General features: G+C 53.9%; 1 protein-coding gene across 1 annotated transcript; it reads right to left on the bottom strand.

Annotated features, from left to right (window-relative positions):
• Positions 1-28: 28 nt before the first annotated feature.
• Positions 29-9,657, bottom strand: CERS1 (ceramide synthase 1). Its single transcript, XM_031948177.1, has 7 exons — positions 9,581-9,657; positions 5,750-5,909; positions 5,044-5,224; positions 4,403-4,564; positions 4,072-4,219; positions 504-622; positions 29-400 (listed from the first exon to the last, which is right to left on the bottom strand). The coding sequence occupies exons 1-7, from the start codon at positions 9,647-9,649 to the stop codon at positions 358-360; spliced, it is 882 nt and encodes a 293-aa protein (XP_031804037.1). The 5' UTR covers positions 9,650-9,657; the 3' UTR covers positions 29-357.
• Positions 9,658-15,524: the final 5,867 nt, after the last annotated feature.

Raw genomic sequence — 15,524 nt, 5'->3', positions numbered from 1 at the left:
TTAACCCTTCCCAGCTCAGAAAGATTGGGGGGGGGGGCGGGGAAAGGGCTGCCGTCTCTCTGCTTCCAGTTGCTCACTGCGGGGGACCTTCCTGCCCTGAAAGCCGCCAGCGGATGCTGCCTCAGGAATGCCCGGGGGATGGGGTTAAGGAGGAGAGGGGGAGAGTCGCCCCTCCCCTGCAATTGGTCCAGTCCCCCAAGTCGAGTCCACATCCCCAAAGTGCCTGGGGACAAGACGGGGAGGACGGGGTCGGGCAGTGGGCTCTGGGGGGTTGGAGTGCGGAGGGGCCGGAGAAGGGGACGGGGGCACTAGACAGGAACTGGAGGGAGAGGGGGGTCCCCAGGGGTCTGCAGCCCCTCAGAAGTGCTTGTCTTTGACCAGCCCATTCCTCAAAGGCTTCCTGGAGGGGGCAAGACAAAAGGGGATCAGACCTCCTCCCGCAGCCCCTTCCCTCCGCCCCGGTCCTCCCCCATCTCGTCCCAGTCGGAGGGCCCAGCACTCACTCTTCTTTCCAGGACTTGGGGGGCAGAGGGGGGCCCTCCACTGCCTCATCGTACTCCCGCACGTCGCTCACCTCGCGGACCTGGCCTGTCAGCACCTTGGCGGCGAACACCACGATGTACTGGGGAGAGACGGGGGAGGGGGAGCGATGAAACTGCTGCCCGCCTCCCTCCCTCCTCCATCCCTGCCTCCCGCCTGGGAAGAGGCACTGCCTGGGGGGGGGGGCCCTCTTCGGAACCCCCGGGCCAGTTACAGCTGCCCCAAGTACCCGAGGCGGGAGGTGTCACAGCAGACTTGGGCATCCAAAGGGAGGGAAGCACGAGTTCAAACGGGACCCAGACACTTAGTGGCTGTGTGACCCTGTGCCTCAGTTTCCTCACCTGTAAAATGGGGCTAATAAGAGCACTCCCCGCTGAGAACCAAGGAGGTAATCTTTGTAAGGCACTTGGCCAACCTGATTAAATATTTATATATCTTTTCTATTAGCCCCGCACAGAGCAGACACTAAATACATGCTTCCTTCCTTCCTCCATCACTTGGCCATTGATCCCACTTACAGGTAACACAGGAGCCTGCCTCTTGCCTTGCTAAAACTCAGTCTGTCAGTCTCCTGTCTGCCTGCCCGTCTGTCTCACTTCGGCGCTTCCCCACAGCCTTCCTTCTCCTCTCCTGTAAGATGAGGAATTCAGGGAAAGACCTTTAAGGTCCCGCCTGGGGTAATCCTAGGCCGATTCATCCTGGCACTCAAAGCCCACTAACCATTCAGGCAAACATAACAGTCACCTGCCATGCTCTCCTCCAGCTCATTTCACAGGATGAGGAAGCTGAGGTAGACGGGGTTAAATCCCGGGCCCAGGATCATAAAGCTAGGGAGTGTCTGAGGGTGGGTTTGAATTCAGGAAGGCGAGTCCTTCTGACTCCGGTCTGGTACCACTCAGATAGTATGAACAACAGGTTTGGAACTAAAACATTTAGATAGTACTTTAATGTTTCTACTTTTTATGCCCCATTTGATTCTCCCAATAGCCCTGGGAGGTAGTTGCCTATGATTAAACCCATTTTACAGGTGAGGAAATTGATTCAGAGACATCCCAAACCCTCCCCTCTTCCCCATCACCAATGGGCCATCACTATTTCCCATCGTCCTTCACTCCCCATCTTCAGTTCTCACCAAGTGGACTTGGACATGGAGGAGACCATAAAGGCTCCACATCCCCTCCCACCAGGTCACCAGCCTCTCCCTGCCTCAAGCCTCCTCTTCCATTCAGCTGCCAAAAGTCCCCTAATTGGCCACTCAGTCATCACCAGCTCTACCCAAACAGACAGTCCTCGGTCTTCCAAAGCCCCCTGCCTTCTGGCACCTCATCTCCCACTCCCACCTCCGGGCACTTACCCTGGCTGTTCCCCATGTGGCCAAGGCTCTCCCTCCTAGAACATCTCAACCTCCTGGCCTCCCGGTTTCCTTGAAGACTTGGATTAAACTGTGCCTCCTGCATGAAGCACCCCTCCCAAGTCCCCTTAGTCCCCCCCCCCACCATCAGGGCTCACGTCTTCCCTTCCATTACTGATTTCCATGCTTGCACGTAAGGAACGGAGACTCTCTGAGGGCAGGACCTGTTCATTTCTGTCTCTGGAACCCCAGCCCTCAGTCTCCAGTGCTTATTGAATTCATATTGAATTGAAAATAATCCTTGCGATCTTGGGCAAAGAAATTGTACCTTCCTTCTTCCATTTATGGCCACCAAAGGCTGATTTTGCAAAACTCTATGTCACAAGGAAAGATTCACTGAGGGGGAGGAGGGGAGAAGAGGAAGGCAGGAAATAGCAAAAAAATAAAAAAAAATCAAAGCCATGGAAAAACAAGAGACCAATTCACTTATTTTTTAAATTACCCTGGGAAGGGAAATAAAATAAGGATCATTCCCTCCCCACTGTATTTGGCAGATGGAGAAACTGAGGCTTCCATCCCTCCACCTCTCAGCTAGTTGTTGAGGTCGGGAGACCCCCTCTCCCTCCAGACCAGGCCCCTCGGAATGACCTTCACTCAGCCCCAGGAGGGGCACCTGAGTGGCGGGTCCCCCGGTTTCCCCTGCTCTGCCCTGCTTCTGTCCCATTACCCAGCTGTGGACCAACCCTGCACTTCCTCATCGGGAACACGGTCAGAAATGTTCTCATGATCCCCGTGTCACAGAGCTTTGTTAACCCCAGAAAATGTGAACCGATATTATTCACAAGAGACAAGGAGCTGCAGCTGGAACAGTGGGTTCTTGGATCTGGAGGGAAAGACCCAAGTTCAAATCCCACCTCTGCCACTTGCTAGGAGGCACCATGCTGCACTGGGTGCTGGGCTTGGAGTCTGAAAAACCTCAGGTCAAATCTGCTTATTAGGGGTGGTCTGTACTTTAATCTCTGTGTGCCTCAGTTTCCTCCTCTTTAAAATGGGGATGCTAACAGCACCTTCCCCCCAGACTTGTGAAGATCAAAGGAGAGCATAATTGCAATGTGCTTACCACAGTGCCTGGTACATAGTAAGTGCTACATAAATGTCAGCTATTATTATTAGCTCCATGACCCTTTGATGGCTTCATTCAGACTGCAGAATAATCCTAATGATTGATGCTTAAAAGGTTTACAGTTTTTGTTTCCTTTCTCATTTTTTCCTTATTGATCTGATTTTCCTTGTGCAACATGATATTTGTGGAAAACCGTCCAGAAGAATTGCACACTTATTTAACATATATTGGATCGCTCGCAGTCTAGGGAAGAAGGTGGGGGAAATGGAGGGAAAATATTTGGAATATAAGGTTTTGCAAGAGTGAATGTTGAAAGTTATCCATGAAAATTAAAAGCTATAATTATAACAAGAAAAAAGTTTGCAGGTCACACTTTTACAGGATTTATGAGGCTGGATCCTCCCCATCAATCTTCTGGGGTGGATGCTATTATTATTTCCATTTCACGGATAAGAAAACCGAAGTTCAGAAAATTTCTAAGCAGCGACTAGCTTCTGAGATGAGATATGAACTAGGTCTTCCCGACTCTCCATGAAGTTCAGCACTTTCCTCACTAAACCAGGCCTTTTACCTCTCAATCCCATTATTGTTAGAAAACTGGTGGAAAATCCTTCCTTGTCCCTTAACATCTGTCTGCCTCTGCTTCCCCATTTGTGAAAGGTGTATAAGAAGAGCATTTTTACCCAGGGTTGTTGGGAAAATCAAATGAGATGATGACAACAATAACAATAGCTAACGTTTACTACGTGCCGAGAACGAAAGCACTGTAGAAATTTATAAACTATGACAGACATAAAGCATTTAAATACTATATATAGCTAAAAGTCTATGATATAATCGCATTTATATTTTACAAATATATATATGTAATTTTACATATGATTGTATATCAAATCACATGTAGAATTATTTTCAAGTTTATAAATAAATATTCTTGCATATCTCTGCCTTCCTTCTGTCCCCTGGAGATGACTGGCCCATCCCCAATCCCCCAGGCCCCAGCTCTAGCAAAGTAGCCCCAGTTGGGGGCAGATCCTCCTCCCCCCACCAGGCTCACCAGAAACCAGTAGATATTCATGAGCAGGAGGGTGAGCAGCAGGGCATTGAAGAAGAAGTAGAAGGGGATGTCGGGGACGGAGAGCAGGCTGCAGTGACACGTGGCGTAGAGCACTTTGAGAGGAAACCAGTAGAGTCGGAACCAGAACCTCGGGGAGACAATGGGGAACACAAAGAGGAGGATTAGGGAACCCAAGCAGCCGAAGAGACCTGCCCGATGTCCCCCGGCCGAACAGCAAAGTGGGGACTGGAAGGGAGGAAGTCCACCACGGGCGGTAAGTCCTTCCACCATCTGGGAGGGGAGCGGAGGACACGGCTCAGGCCTGGCTCACCAGGTGATGCTGAAGCTGACGCAGCCCACATCCGAGATGAGGTCGTTGAGCCGGTGATAGACGCCCCCTCGGAACTTGAAGTAGACGTTGAGCTTGGTGAATTCCAGCTGGACGTCACTGATGTCATGGAGGAAGAGAACAAGGATTCCCACGTTGTGGTACCTGGTGGGGTGGGGAGTGGTCAGGGATGGCAGAGCTGGGAGGGCCCTTAGAACCCAGGAGGTCAGAGCTGGGAGGACTCTTAGAACCTAGGAGGTCAGAGCTGGGAGGACTCTTAGAACCCAGGAGGTCAGAGCTGGGAGGACTCTTAGAACCCAGGAGGTCAGAGCTGGGAGGGCCCTTAGAACCCAGGAGGTCAGAGCTGGGAGGACTCTTAGAACCCAGGAGGTCAGAGCTGGGAGGACTCTTAGAACCCGGGATAGCAGGGCTGGGATGGCCCTTAGGATACAGAAAGTCAGAGCTAGAACTTGAGAAGCCATCTGCTCAAACTCCACCATCCCAGATGTTATACATGGGGTGAATTCAGGCTTAATGAGACTATGTGCCCAAGGGCCCTCCCAGTCAGGGACAGTGCTGGACCCTGCACTCCCAAGTGCAGAAACTCCTGTGGGCCTGATGCTCCCGGACCCAGGGAGACTGACCTGAAGGCATAGGAGAAGACGATCAGAACCAGGGTGACCACGTGGTGCAGGAGCATCACCACAGAGTCCTTCCGCCAAGCATCCATGTAGAGGGTGGCGTAGATGGAATGCCCGTAGAAGCTGCCCTGCAGCAGGTAGGCCACAGCGATGTCCCTGGGCACCTCCATGCCCGGCTTCCAGTCTGGCAAAGCAACAGCCAGCCCTCAGAAGCCGCCTCCCAAAGCCACTTCACAGCCAACGTCTCCTTAAAGCTGCCCATTAGGCGGGACTTCCGAAGGTCACCGTGAGTCGGGGTTGGATCCGAGCCCAAACGCAGGCACAAGTGGGGTTCCTAGTCCCCAGAGTGGGGGGGCCCTCGAGAGGTCCAGGAGCAGGCACGAGTTCTCTCAGAAAACCCATCCCCCAACTCTGCCTGGGGCTCTCCTGCCTTCTACCCTGGCACCAGCTCCCCAGCGGTCCCACAGGTACAACCCGCCCCAAGCTGCATCCTCTGCACTCCCGCTTGCTGTCACGTCTTCTATCTCCCCCACTCTGGCTGGGGGAACCCCTCTCCCCCAGGATTAAGGGTTCCCCCCAAGGAGGGCGCCATCTTTCCTTCTTTTTCTTCCTTTCCTTCTCGGTGAGGCCCTGTGGGCACGTGCCAGTGTGGGTGGGTGTGGGGGAGCGGGCTGACCCCCAGGGGGAGGGACACCGTTTCTGGCCCTACCATAGAAGACGGAAGGCGGGTCGTGGAAGAAGGGGTAGTTGGTGCCGAACAGCAGGTAAGCACTGTACCCCCAGGCTGTGGAGTAGAAAAGGAATTTCCAGGCACTCTCAGGCATCTTGGCAGCATCCCTGGGTTGCAGTTGGCACCATCTGGCCAGCGGCTGTGGAGGAAAAAAAGGGCAAGATCGAAGGCATCCCCGACTCCTGCAGCAGCCCTGCCCAGGCTCCCAGAAAGAGGGTCAGGATAAGAACAAGAATCCTGATTCCGTTATCTAATATGGCCCCAGGCGAGCATCTTTCCCTCAACAGGCCTCAGTATTCTCATCTATAAAACAGGGATAAATAATAAAACCTGCGCTACACGGCAAAGCGGTTTTTAAGTTATTCCTCCCCTTGTATTCTGACTCTAGGTAAATCTCATTTCCTGTGTCTGAACCTTAACCTTGTCATGAGGTAAAACAGGGGAGTCTCCTTAGCAGTGAATCCTTTGAGCTTAAAAGGCCCGTTTGGCCCCTGAGCCCCCGGAAGCAGACCCTCCATGCCCAGACAAATGGCACACACTCCGTTCTGGCTCCTTGGCACAAGATCTGCTGGGAAAGATGCTGCTCCCCAACGGGGCTGCGGGATTGGTCAGACAGGGGCAGAGCCCAAGTCTGAAAGTGGGCAATGTGCTCACGGCCCCAGGAACAGCCGGAGGCTGGGCACATTTGCTGACCACGCCGCCCTGAGGTCCTGTCCCTAGACAGCTGACCCTGGGGCAGTAACAGCAGAGACCCAAGTTGACAATCCCCAGTCTTCTTCCTCTCCCCCTCCCTCCCTGCTCCCCTCCGCTCCAACCCACTCTTTGCTAAACTTAGACCCCAGCTGTCTAGATGTAGGTAAGGGAAAAGGCAGAAGGGACGGGGAGGAGAAAGGGTCTGGGGGTGGGGAAGGACGCGGCAGGATGGATGAGGGGATAGGGGAGGGGGGAGGCGAGTGAGGGAGACGGGGATGGATAAGCGGAGACAGGTGGACAGAGAATGCTGGGCTGAGGGTGGTGGTGTGTGGAATCCTGAACCCATCAAGGCGAGCCTTCCCGAGGGAGGTGGCCCCAGGCAATGGAGTGGCCTGTAATCACTCTGGACTCCAGAAATAACCCTTGCCCCTGCCCTCCACCCCAACGGAGACAGTTTCTAGGAAGGGGCAGTGGGGAGATGTTGCCATGGTGACAGGCGGAGGGACTCCTGTTTCCATTGGCAACGGGGCTGAGGAAGCCCCTCCCAAGCTGGTTCCCGGAGGGAAGTGCTTTCAGTCCAGCTCCAACTGCTCTTCATTCAGGTTCCTCCCTCCCCTTTCCCCATCCCCCTCCGCCACACCACTCTCTCCCCTACTACTGGTGGGGGAGGGGTGCGTCCAGCTCCTGCGCCTTCGGACTCAGTCCCCTCAAACTTGCTCCTCGCCTCTGGCACCGCATTAATGGCGCAAGGTCCCGCCACACCGTTTTGGACACCAACCACATCTTCGGAAGGAGGCTGACAAGTGGGGGCCGCTCCCAGAGGGAAGGGTCGCAGGTTTGCTAAATAAGCACTTAGACCCTGTTCTGAGGAGGGCCATCAGTTAGAGAAGAGCAAAGAGGCAGGAAACGAGGGTGGAAAAAACTGGGCACGACTGGGGAGTCGGGGGAAGAAGCAGGGTCCCGCCCGGGGCTCAGGTGCAGGACTGGCTGTTCCACCTAGGGCTGAGTTTTGGTCCAGATGGGGTCAGTGGGGGAGGAGGAGTTAGCACAAGGGCAGATTCAGGCTGAGGGCAATAGGCTGCCTCAGACTCAGTCCCCAAAGGTCTTCGGGCAAAGGCTGGGGGACTACTGGAGATCCCCATTCATCTACAGGCTGCAGCGGATGCACTCTATGCTCCCCTTCCCATCCCGGTCTTCTCTACTCGTATTTCTTTATCTCATTTAATCCTCAATAACCCTGGGGAGCAGGTGCTATTATTATCCCTATTTTACAGATGAGGAAACTGAGGCAAACAGATGTAGTGCCGATCTGCGACTAGATTGGAACTTTGTCTCTTGACCCAAGGCACTTTACCCACTGGTCACCTAAACGTGACATGCAGTCTCCTCCTATTGGAGAATCCAGACACGTAGCGGAGCCCAGACTCTTAGTCCCAGCCCTGGAATCTCCCGACTCCCTCTCAAAGCAATTCATTTGCAGCCTCAGCTCTTCCCTCTATAACAGGAGAGAACAAAGCTGGTCTGCTATCACAGGTGGGAAGTAGCAGGACCCCAGGGAGGGATGACCCCCTCTAGAAGTCCAGCTCAGAGTCCAGACCTTCCTGAATCAAGTCAGGATGGCATGGGACGGACTGATCTGGCTTTACAGATTCTGAGCCTGGTGCTTCCCCTGGAGATAACAGAGAGAAAATAAATTATGGTGCCATCAAATTCTGAAGCTCCCGTCAGTAACTGTGGGTCAGGGCTAATCAAGGAAGGGTCAGCTATGCTGGCCAGAATAAGGATTATGCCTTATCTCTGGATCTCAAAGATCTAGGCCATGTCTGCCCGTTCTTCCCCTGCCCCCAGCCTGGGGGGGAGGGAGTCTGCCAGATGTCACAATGCCTACAAGCTTGAGATGAGTCAAACGATATGACCCAGCAGCTAAAAATGCTCATTCAACATTAGGCTTCATTAATAAGCACAGTGTCCATAAGAGGGAGAGAGGGAGGGAGAAGGGAGCAGGGACAGCCCCAGGATGACTGGCTCTGGACAAATGACTGGAAGAATATTCATTAAGTGGAAGTCTGTCCAAATAAGGGGCAATCAGAAAGATGGGGGCACTGTGGATTGGTGAAAAAAGTAAGGACATTTAGGCTAGAGAAAAAAAGACTGAACTTTGATGTCCGTCACAGACCCCTTCTCAGAATCATATTTTTAAATGCAAAAAAGTGAAATTCATAGGATCACAAAGGGAAAATCAATTCTCTTAACACACAATCGGAAATTGCAAGTCTAGGAGCAGGACAAGATAGACAACTTGAAAAGCTTTGGATGAGAAATGGATTAGACCTGGTCTACTCAACCACACAGGTGACGGGTGTCAGTTCCAAAGAGAATCATTCCCAACACTCAAAGCTTCCCCTAAATAGATGGGAGCTGCCTTAGGGGTTCCCCATCACTGAAGGCTTCCACGGAAAATCGAGCAGGGTATTTCTGTTCAGGGAGAAGATGATCTAGGGACTCTGAAATTCTAATATTCTCAGCCTGAGCATAGAAAAGTCTGAAGGTAAGAAAGAAGGTTGCAGCCAGACTCTAATAGGAAGAGAAGAGTATAGAGTCCGACTCAGGGCTAAGCGGGTCAGAACAAGGACCCCTTCCCAGGGGTCCTCTTAGCAAGCTAACACTATGTCCCATGTCCTGGGAACACAAGGGACAGTTTCTTCCCTGGTGGAGAATGGCCCCATTGTTAGGGTCACTGGATCCCCCAGCGCCTCCCCCCATGCTGTTTCCCAGGCTGGTTCCTGCCAACCCCTAGACGGGAGGGAAGGGGGGGAGGAAGGGGTATAAATCTGTCCCTAGACAAAGAGCCAAGACCCGGGGGGCTGGGGGATGTTCAGGGCCTGGAGCCTGCCCCCAAAGGGCCGTGCCTGGCTCCCTGCAACCTAAGAGAGAAGCTCAGTCTCACTCCCTCTAGCTCAGCACCAGAGGGGTGGGCAACAGTCCAGGTCACAGGGGTTAGGGGGCCTGCACCCCTCTCGCTCCACGGGAAGCAAGGGAAGGCCGACTGCCTCCACTTAGGGTCTGACCCCGGAGAAGCACCCGAAGGCGGCTACCTGCTAGGGCTCCCCAAGTCACCTTCAAAGAGCGCCGCAGGGCAGGGAAGGCCCCCATTCGCCTGGACGGGGCTCTCCAGCTTGGCCCCATCCCTCCGATCCTCCCTCCGATCCTCCCTCCTCTCTCGGGCGCTTCCCAGACAAGCCGGCCCAGGCCGGACCTGGGCCCCCATTCCGGGCCGCGGCCCAGCTCGATCCGGCCAGGAGTCCCCCAGCCACCCACCGACAAAGGTCACGTGACCCCTCCCCTTCGGCCACCCCACCCCAATCCCCCGGGGCAGACAGGAAGCCATATGCCCAGGGCTTCTCTTCGGTCTGTCCCTGAGTCGCCCTCTCCCTCCTGCGTCCGTCCGTCCTCCGTCCACCCCCACCCCGGGGGTGCTCGCACCTGCGCACATAGCAGTCTCCTCCTTGGCAGCCCCCTCCCGGCTCGGCCTGGGCCCCGCCCCTCACGCCACAGCAGCCCCCTCCTCTGCCGGGCCTGGATCCCGCCCCTCAGCCTCAGCAGCCCCCTCCCCACCCTGCTGGAGCTCCCCTTCTGGGTCAAGCCCGTCTCGGTCCGCTCCCCGCTCGCCTTACCCCTTTCCGGGCCTGGCCTAAGCCCCCTCCCCACAATAGTGACCTCCCCATCCATCCCTTCCCCGCGGCACGGCCCGCGGCTCCTCTCTTCCCCGGCCACCCCCCTCCAGGCTCGGCCGGTGCCCCCTTCCCTCCCCCGGGCTTGGCCCGCGCCCCCTCCCCTTTCCCGTCTCCCAGTCCCCCGGCCCTCCCCGCTGCCCGGCCCGGCCGGCGGGCGCCACTGACCCGAAAGAGGCCGGCGGCAGCGGCTTGACGCAGCGCGGTCCAGGCGAGGCCGGCCAGCAGCAGCAGCAGCAGCTCGGCGGCGGCCAGGTGCGCGTGCTGGGCCCAGCTTCGGCGGCTCCGCTCCCAGCCACAGTCCGCACAGCCCCGCGCCGCGTCCAGCAGGCTCCGGTAGCTCCGCTGCAGCAGTTGCGCGTAGCCCGGCATAGGCTCCGGCCCGGGCCCCGGCGCCATGCCTGCCCGCTGCCCCCGCCGCCGGGAGCGCGGGGGACCCTCGGCCGGCTTCTGCCCGGCTGCCCGCCCGCCCGCCTGCCTGAAGCGCACGTCACTCGCCGCTGCAGGGAGGGGAAAGGAGGAGGAGGACGACGACGAAAAGAAGGAGGAGGAGGAGAGGAGGGATCCAGCCGGCTGTCTGGGGGCGGGGGAGATGGGGGGCCGGCACCTAGAGAGAAGAGCCGGGAAGGGGAGGAGGAGGCGACCTGCCCGCCGCAAGGGCGGGGGTGGCAAGGAAGAGGAGGGTGGGCTGCACCGAAAAAGAACAGCTGGGGGAGGAGGGGAGGTTCAGGCTCCGCCCCCGGGAGCCGCCTCCCTACCCCTCCTGTACGCTCCCCAAAGTGGAGGGGTGGGGGCAGACAGCCCGTACAGGGGGCGACCTGTAGATACTCGCCTTCGCCACTACCCTTAGAAAGCCCCGTCCCCTCTTTCCAGAGAGGGAAACTGAGGCCAACGGAGGGGAAATCGTTTGTCCTAAGATCACACACCGTGACTAGAACCCAGGATCCCACGATCCCAAACCAGACCTACTGTGTTCAGAGCGACTACGCTCTCGTTCTCCACTCCTGTCCAATATACAGAAAGAGATTACAATCTCATCTCTTATGTCCGTCGGAATAGTCCAGCAGCAAAACGGGCAACGTCAGAGGTGATCCCCTTCTCTTTGAAGGGCTCCGGGTACGCCCCTTCCCCATCCCTTTGGCAGGGGATGCCTCGTGGAGTGGGAGATGAACACACCAGATGCCTTCGGTGAGGAGGGTGGCAGGACTTGGGGCTCCTGTCCTCTCAAGCGCAGCTCCCGCGTTAGAACCGAACATTCCTCTGAAAGACTATTGCATCCAAATGGCCCCCTCTGACTCTGAAGGATGTCAGGGAAAGGGGAGAGCAGTCATAAACAAATTAGCTTTCTTGCTCTTTCCTGGTGACATTTTGCCTGGAAGGACTGGGACTCCTATAGCCCAGGTTTTCTTGGGAAGATTTGAATCAAAGATGGGTCCCAGGGATATCACCTCTACTTCTTCCCCACTCCTCCCCAAAATACACTAACCACCAGGATGCACCAGTGCCATTCTCGCCTCCCAAAGTAATGGACTTGAACAAAGTCAGCATTTGGACCCCAGATCCTGAATCTCAAGCCCAGAGCTCTTTTAACTTCTCCCATACTGCCTTTTTGATTTTGTTTCATCTCCCTCCTCCTCAGGATTTCCCACTTAAACACCCTCTTTTGCATGAGAACTCCCCTAGATAGAGCATCCAGATTCAAAAGATTCAAAGATTGGTCTTGCCTAGCCAGACTCTTAACTTGAGCAAATTTGACTTGTTTTCCTTTTGACCTTCCAAATAAGCTACAGGTAAAGGAGTCAGGGCAAGGGATCAGGGCAGGGAAGGACCTATGAGCTGGGCACTGAGGAGAACTGAAAGTTTTGTTAGGGCAGAAACAAGAGGAAAGATGAGGTGGGCAGCCAGCCCGTTTTCCAAGTCTGAAACCATCCCATCTCCTCTAATGGTCTAAAAGGAGAGTGCATACAGTGAATCCATCCTACTTCACTTCTCCAATTGAAATGACCAAGTCATCCTACTTGAATGAATTAAAGAAAAAAAAAATTAGCTGCTAACTAGGAGCCGGATTACTAAGCACTGGGGATAGAAATACAAACAAGTAAGAGAGTCTCTGCCCTCAAGGGGCTTACATTCTAGTAGGAGTAGGCAGTCTGTGTTTTTGGCATTAATGATTTGATTAGTTTTCTGAGTCAAAGTTGGAAAGGATTGGGAAGGGAAGAGAAGGGGAAGTGGGGAGAGTTAAGGGAAGAGGCACAAGATGAGTTTGGGTTTTAGCTTAGATCCATGAACGCTCACCAATAAGAAGCCCAGGGTCACCCATCAGGACCTTGGAATGTTGAATTAAAGGCACAGATATATAATTCTCAGCAGACAAGTCCCTTTATTACTCCCATTAGAATGGTCTCCAAATCTTTCTTCATTTCTCTGCTTGATATGATGGCCAACCTCCTCCAATTCCTTATTTCTCTGGTTCACAAATTGAAGGTTGGAAAGAGCCTTGGATTGGGGGGCCAAGAGCCTTGGCTTTGGAAACTTTGGAAAATCTCATTATTCAACCAGATTGAATTTGTCTGGTTCTCATATCTCATCAGAATCTTCTGATCATACCCTTTGACTGGAAGAGCAAGGCCATGGGCTGCAGGGCCTCTTTAAAGAGGGGGATCAGCACAGTTCTTCAACCTGTCTCCCACTACCCATTTGTGGAATTCTCCACAATGGCCCCTCAGTGGCCTTTTCAGCTTCCTTAGTGTGTAGTCGTCCCCCATTAGTTTGTAAGCTCTTTGAGGACTAATCTTTCATTTTCATTTTGTTTGTACGGGATACCAAGGTAGAGCATGAGACTCTTAATCTCAGGGTCGTGGGTTTGTGCCCCATGTTGGGCGCCATTTGCCTCGGCCCGCGAGGCAGAGTGTGTGGACCCTGGAAGAAAAGAGATAAGGGCAAGAGAGAGGGGACGCGCAAAATGGAGGCAAGACAAATCCATCTGATCAAGCCTCATTTTAATGGGTGCAATAGTACAGATATATATAGCAGTAGGACAGAAGGAAGGGTTGTACAAACACAGTACAGGGTGGGGGGTCCTAGACAAAGGGTTGGTATCCAGCCCAAGGATGAGCTGCTCAGGTGTTTCTGGTCGTAGGAAGCTCTATGATGTGATTAGGGGATGCCTATTCAAAGTTAGGGCAGTGCTTGGATGTGATTAGGAGATTCCTATTCAAGGTTAGGAATGTGGCCTTATGTGGCCATAGATTTAGTGCTGGCTCTCCGCAACTTAGTACCTGTATGACCCTGAACATGTCACCTTGCCCTGCCTGCCTCAGTTTCCTCATCTGTCAAAGGGGCTGGAGAAGGAAATGGCAAAGGGCTCCAGTAACTTTACTGAGAAAACCCCAAAAGGGGTCTCAGTCAGACTGAAAACTGAAACAACTAAAGAACAACAAAGTATCTGCGATGGTATCCCTCGCCAAAGAGAAGGTAGGTTTATTGGGGGGAAGGAGTATTGCTAGCTTGTTTCAAAGGGCCTAGCACAGTGTCTAGCACATTGTGACTGTGAAATGAATGGGGCTGCTCTCTTTAATGTCCAGCATGGCTCTGACTCTGGCCAGGATGCAGAAACTGAACCCTGAGAAGCCTCCCCCCCCCATTTTCCCCCACGCCCCATCTCATCTCAGCAGGAGACCTGGCCGTGGCCCAACCTGCTGAATGGCATTCACCAGTGGCCTCTTCCTAGTCTTTCCAGTTCTTTTCTTCTGGAGTCTTTTTCAGAGTTGAAGGGAGTGTTCCCCCTAGCCTGGCCCTCCCTACCTCCAGCTCACCCCTGGGCCGCTCCAAGCTCCTTGGGTCCTCTATCTGATTGGCTCGGTACTCAGTAAGAAGAGATGATCTCCTCAAATTTCTCTCCAGCAAAGACTAGGGAGGGGCCGTCGGTGGGCCTGTGGTAAGGCACCAGGGAAATGACTGTAACTCATTTCTCGACTTTCTTGCAAAACCCGTGCATGTTGCACGCTCACCATCCAGTCTGACAGTTGGGTTCAGCTCAGGGTGGGGGCTACCAGAGAAACAGGATAAGCTGGGGTGCAAGGCTGGGTTTCACCATCCCTGGATCATTTAGCAGCAGAGCTTGGCAGTGGTGGGGGCCTGAGTGGCCTCGGATGTTTGTAGCCCTGGTGTCCTTCCCTGTCCCAATGGGCAGTCAGAAACTCAATGGATCCAACACAAACCTCTTTCACATTTTTCACAAGCGTCTCTCACAAAGACCAATGTTCATCCCAACAGCTGTTTGACCTCAAGCATGTGGGGGCCAGGCCTGCTGGCAGTAGGGTGTTGAAGCTGGGGCTGTCTGCTCAGGGACAACTGAGGGGAAGGGGTTGAATGGGAGGGTGGGTGGCCAGGACAGCCTACTCAGGGAGTAGAATGCTAGCATCTCGGATTTGGAAGGGACCTCATACAGCATTTACTCCAAACTTCTCCCCCAAGGAATGAATTCTCCTCCAGACAATGTTAGAATTTATATTCTCATCTCCATTTTATGGTTGAAGAAACTGAGGCAGATTTCAGTAGAACAGACCACTACTAAATAATTGAAGTCCTGACCCCAGGCCTACCCTCTATGTTCTCTCACTTGACAGAGTTACTTGGCCTCTATTTCAGTTCCAATAGGAATATCTTAAGCAAAACTTCATGTAGAGAGATTTTCTCTTTCTGGAACCAGTTCTAACCGCTCCCCAGTGTAAATCCACACTATTCCCCACCCATGGGATGGGGATTTGCCTCTCCACATCCCACTGCCAATAACCACGGAGCCCCAATATCCCAGGCCCACCCACCCACCTCCTGTCAGGAGCTTCCATTGGTTTCAGGACAGCCCCAGCTATGATGCACCCAGAGGTCCCCTCACCCCCATTCCTGTGACCCCAGTTTTTTCAACTTTTTGACAAGTTTTTAAACATTTTCCTTAGTGGCCACAGGCTGATCCTGCTAATTCCTTCTGAGCTAAGCATCTGGGTGTTTCATTGTTACACACATAGGGTAGGACACTGAGCCCTCCATCCAGAAGGGACAGGATACATGTGCCATGTCAAACAGTAGAGAAAGAAAGCTGGACTCGGACCCCCGGCCCACCACTTTCTAGCTCTGCGATCGTGGCAAATCGTGGGATCAGAGCAGCTAATAAGTATCGTGTGACCACATCATCACTGCCCTTCTCAATAAACTCCATGGCTCCCTGGTGCCTAAGGGATAAGATGTTACCTCTCATGTTTGGCTTTTTAGAGGCAGCTAGGTGGTAAGCTCAAATGGGAACTAAACTGTGCCTGTAGCTGGATGATTCT

This window comes from Sarcophilus harrisii, chromosome 1, assembly GCF_902635505.1.
Source record: "Sarcophilus harrisii chromosome 1, mSarHar1.11, whole genome shotgun sequence".
Taxonomy (NCBI): domain Eukaryota; kingdom Metazoa; phylum Chordata; class Mammalia; order Dasyuromorphia; family Dasyuridae; genus Sarcophilus; species Sarcophilus harrisii.
Note: the sequence above shows the minus strand (reverse complement) of the source record. Positions and strands in the feature narration are given on the sequence as shown.